The sequence below is a fragment of the Chenopodium album genome, chromosome 11, assembly GCF_948465745.1.
Source record: "Chenopodium album chromosome 11, dcCheAlbu1.1, whole genome shotgun sequence".
In the NCBI taxonomy this organism is placed as follows: domain Eukaryota; kingdom Viridiplantae; phylum Streptophyta; class Magnoliopsida; order Caryophyllales; family Amaranthaceae; genus Chenopodium; species Chenopodium album.
The window spans coordinates 45742823-45747921 of record NC_137844.1 but is presented as its reverse complement, the minus strand read 5'-3'; the positions used below and the strand labels follow the sequence as shown (position 1 = coordinate 45747921).

The following is a 5099-nucleotide window of genomic DNA, read 5'->3' as shown; positions in this document are numbered from 1 at the left end:
TGAATTGGAGTTTGCTTTAGACGCATTGCTAAAGGAGGTAATTGTTAACACATTAATTCGTAGCTTAGCTTAGGGTTTACTGAAAATTTATGATAACCTATATTATAACAACATAATTAAAATAAGAGGAATAAATTAAGGGACTTTCTTTATAGGCTTTAATCAAAAAATAAGAGTAACAGGGGAGTGAGTGAGGAGCTATTTTGAAGCACGAATAAATGTCAATTGTGTATATATAGAATTAATTGTAGCTGAATTAATTGTAGCTTTCTCAACCCAACTAGGACATACGAGTGTTGTCAAGTGTTGGCAGATACTTATATTAGTAGAACAAACTCCATTCTCTAATTACCAAAAAGTTGGATCTTTAGGGGCTTTCTTCTGTTATTTAACATTCATGTTGAAAGGAAAGGCTTGCATTGAATACAAAACAATGACAGTAATATTTTAATATATTAACACAAGATAGTATTGAATTATTTTATTACTCTGAAAAAAGAAATTAATAAGTAGAACCTGTAATTGTTCCATATATTTGATTTATACTGGATGCAATGCTTGTTTAAAGTGTGTTATTGTTTTAAGTATGTAGCATACCAATTTTTGCAGCAGGGATTATTTATTTATTGAACAGTTTTTCTGTTAAATGAATTATACTATACTTGGTGTTAATGTATAGATTATTGATTTGGTGGAATAGGTAAACGTTGGAGAAGAGTCCTACAAGACTCCTACGAAAGGGAAGATTACGGTGGCTATAAGTTTTGAGATCGAGGAGTTTGCAAATGTAGAGGTTTCTCTCCCCCCTCCTAAAGTTGGAATGGTCTTTGATAGTTGGAAAAAAATAGATGAATACTTTCGGAATTACGGGAAGCAAGAAGGTTTTGGGGTTGTTCGATCTAGTGGAACCTTTGTAGGCAAAGGTGTTAATGCGAAGGAGAAGAAGAGTGTCACATGGACATGTGAGTGTTTTGGTATGCCCGGTAGGAAGAGCAAGAAAACCGGTCCCGCCTTTGTCTTGGATTCACAAATAGGTGAGGAACTTTGTGTAAAAAGGAAGAGTTTAATGCCCGGTGAAATTATATGCAAAGGTGAGCGAGGGTGGTGATTGGTTAATTGAGAAAGCCGAGCTAGAGCATAAAGGTCACGCACCTACATCGGGGAAGTCCAAGAACATCACCAAGTTTAGGAAGAAGTTCTTGACGGACAACCTGCATATTCTTCGACAAGTGTTTAATGATCGGAAGGCGGGTTGAGTCAAAAGTACTTTTTATATAACCAGTGGCTGTTGTACTTTACCAGTGGTTGTTATTGTAGTTCTAGTTGTACGTCAGTTGTGTGTACACCCCTTTTTTGTAAATAATTGATACGAATAAGTTGTTACTTTAATTTAAAGACCAAAGTTTATTTGATGGATAACATCTTTCAAACCTATATTTGCCCTAGAGTATCAAAGACTAATCCAAAATAAGTTAAACACACCGCTGATCCAGAATAAGATAAACACACCACGTACCCAAATGAAGATTAACAATACAAAGGGTTTTCGCTAATGATGTAATTGAACCCCAATCTAATCTGTACTTGTTTTTTGTCGTCAAATAATATTCGATATCGAAATACTTATTTGTAACATTGGTTTAAATAAAGATGTGATTAATATGAATTTTGGTTTAAACAAGTCGGTTTTGGCTTATTGGATTGAATTTTGGTTTTTGTGCCGGTACAAAATTTAATTTTGGATTGACTGTTGCATACAAAAAAGTTGCGTTAATTGCTATAACTAACAAAACATTATTATATTTGAATTAATACATTCCATGCTACAAACATGAATAATACAAAAAGGGTTTGGGCTTTGGTTAAATGCATAAATATATCTAGTGGTACCCTAGGGTATAAGAATGGTACCCTATGAAGGGATTGCCATACTGAAGTGGTACATTCCGTCTAATGTTATTTTACTCATTGTCCATGGTATCTTTCAACATGTCAGTCGAAGTAATCAATATATCAGTTATATGATAAAAAAAAACTTATGTACAGTGGTACCTTAGTGTCGTTAGTGGTACCCTAGGATAGTTTAGTGGTACCCTTTTATAGGTTGGTGGAACAATCCACCTAGTATTTTACTTAGGACTGTTCTTACTAACAAAAAATAAGATATCACTGCTGTTAGTTGACTGTAATTGTAAGCATTACATTGAGATTGTAAGCATGACATTGAGGTTATAATTAATTTCCTTCAACACAAAAATAAAATAATATACTAAAGAGGTTATATACCATGCTTAAGACCAATGAATATTTGACAATTACACATTTACATGTTTCAAAATATTTTCCTTGTCTTATCACAAGAAGAATAAACTCACTACTACTATTCCAATTGATATTAAATATACGTAGGGGTTCCATTCGGTTTTCGCTTGTGATCAAATATTTGAGCTCAAATTCAATACAATTTACCAATATGTTGTTATCTAAACCTACCAACTCCAAATTAAAATGGTTAAGTTTACAATCTTTACAAACTCAACATTGATTCTCAATTGACAAAAAACAACACATTATTGTATTTCAAAACATAGTTCTTTGCCACCATTGGAGATGGTATTGTAAATTGTTATTGCTATATTTTAACAATCATCAAAGCATTCTCACATTCCATGCTATATTCACGAGTAATGCAAAAAACTTTCGTTCAATGGCTTTGGTTAAATGAATAGGTCCGGTGGTACCCTAGAGTATATGAATGGTACCCTTACTGAAGGGATTGTCATCTACTGTCTTCAGTAGTGGTACATTTCATGTAGTGATATCCTTGTCATTGTAATTGGTACCTTGCAACACATCAGTAGAACTAAACTATGCTTGAATGGGAGTTGAACAAAACTTAATTAAAGTGGTACCCTACAATGTTTTAGTCGTACCCTATGATACTTTGGTGGATCCATCCGTTTCAATTCATACAATTGTTAACTCTTAATGCGGTTGTATGCGGTTTATCTTCCATTTTGTCTTTTCATCTTACTCTCTTTTTATTTTTTATGTATTGTCCCATCGTAGTACTCCTATGTCAGTCATAGGTTTTCCTATCTCAGTAGGTTCTGCAGCTGAAGATTTGTAGTTGATTTGACATAGTGGGTTTATATTTAGTACTTTTGTTACTAAATTTTGTACCCCCGCCATATTTTTAATAGGTGTTATGTTTTGTTCAATCCCAGTCAAGTAATGTTTAAACTTTTATCTTGTTGCTTAAATGTCTCCCGATTTATATTTTGTTTGTTTAAATATATTGAAAAGGGTCGGATCAAATAAGCGTTAAATAGAAACATATTACCACACGGTTGGAAATTGTATTCCTTACCAACTACCATATAGCAACTAGCAAATGTACGAACGATAACAAGTTCAAAATTTTAAGGACCTGCACAGAAATATGAACAGGTACCTCTACGATATAAAATGGTTCCATCTGAATTTGGAATAGTACAACTCATACAAAAAAAGGTCTTCGACTTAGATTTAAAATTAATCACAACTCCGTGGAAATGGATCATTTTCAGTTCTCAGTTGTGCGGATTTTGTATCCAGTGGTTCTTTTTATAATTAATTTACATTTATCACAATCATCTAGCAATAATAAAAGGCATAACGCTCCCACTGAACATCAAAGAAGTCCAATTGTATATACAAGTAGAACATGTTTCGTACTTATTTTGTTGTACTACCCAATTTGTTGTACTACATACAGTGTTTATATAGTAAAAGGCATTATGCTCCGATTGAACACCAAACTAGTCCAACTGGTATATTAAACCTTGTACAAGTAGAACATTTTTACTACTTAACTTGTTGAAACTATCTACAGTGGTTATATTTTGGTTTTAAATGGATCAAACACAACATATGAGAAACATCTTACTATTATATACGACGCTTAAATTAACATCTTCTCCACCTTCTCCTCATCATCTTCACCAACATCAAAAGGAACTTTTTCAGCACCCATTGGTAACCCAAGTACAGACCTCACTTGAGCGGGACCTAAGGGGAACACCTCACTCTGCCCAAACACCATCGTGCCATCAGGAAGCACTCTTGTCATCAACCAATAGCAAAATTGTCTTGGTATACTTTTCATGTCAATCTCTAAAAGACCTTGAAACCCCATTTGTGTCACTAAAGCACGTCTTCTTGAATCAAAATGTTTGACAGCTTCGCAGAAAGACTCGACTCTGCATACAATGTTGGGGTACTGCCATGACACAACAGCAGGGATAATGCATTAGTAGCCCACAAATAAAGTCAAGTGAAGAACAAAAAAAATACTCATATACATGCCCACATTCAAATTAGTTTCTAAAACATCACATCGTACCTTTCCGACGTTCTCATGATGGGTCTTCAACACTGCCCCTTCCCTCACAACTTTTTGGCCTTCGGTTATTTCACCCTAGACACATACAAATCAAAAACCAATGTTATATCCAATTCTTAGAATATTAATTTGGTACAAATATCCTCTGTCTTGGTAATTACATATTCACTATACCTTTGCCCTTTTCCTCTTCCGACTACTCTTACTCTTCATGAACTGCATCATCATCTTCATGAACTCAGAGGGTGAGCAGGAGTCCTCTTCAATGTCTTCATCAGTCTGCTCATCAGACCCATTGTCTTCTTCAGTATCTTCAACAACAACATTTTTAGACTTCTTCGGTAGCTTTGCCCTCATGTTAGTTTTGTGCATCCCCTTCACTTCAGACCCCCCTTTCACAAGGGCCTTACCAGGGGCCTTAGAAGTTGATGGATCCTAAATGCCAGAAATGACAGAGAAAATTTCAGTCTTTCACCAATCACATTCAACTAATATATTAATACATACATAGGACACTCACCGTCACCTGTTTCCAGTTCTTCGATCGTACAACTGTCTTCGATCTCATAATTTTTGCAGGGAATAATACAAACCTACTACTGCAAAAAAAATCACAACAGCTGCACTTAGCTTATACACAACAACCAATAGAGACATATCATGGATAAATGCTTCAACACACCCTAAATAATCAATACAAATCAGAAAATGCAGA

The 5099-nt window shown here is 34.6% G+C and overlaps 1 protein-coding gene across 1 annotated transcript; it reads right to left on the bottom strand.

The window, feature by feature from the left end:
* Positions 1-3943: 3943 nt before the first annotated feature.
* Positions 3944-4814, bottom strand: LOC145566696 (uncharacterized). Its single transcript, XM_081626033.1, has 3 exons — positions 4559-4814; positions 4385-4459; positions 3944-4261 (listed from the first exon to the last, which is right to left on the bottom strand). Exons 1-3 carry the CDS (start codon positions 4754-4756, stop codon positions 3944-3946), a joined length of 591 nt encoding a protein of 196 aa, XP_081482159.1. The 5' UTR covers positions 4757-4814.
* Between the last annotated feature and the right edge of the window lie 285 nt (positions 4815-5099).

Bases quoted from the DNA above. Each gene is read 5' to 3' on its own strand.
- LOC145566696 (XM_081626033.1), bottom strand. From the start codon at position 4,756: ATGCACAAAACTAACATGAGGGCAAAGCTACCGAAGAAGTCTAAAAAT. The intron at 4,460-4,558 runs GTATAGTGAATA...GTATGTGTCTAG, and splicing joins GGAAGAGGAAAAGGGCAAAG to GGTGAAATAACCGAAGGCCA. The intron at 4,262-4,384 runs GTACGATGTGAT...GTGTCATGGCAG, and splicing joins ATCATGAGAACGTCGGAAAG to TACCCCAACATTGTATGCAG.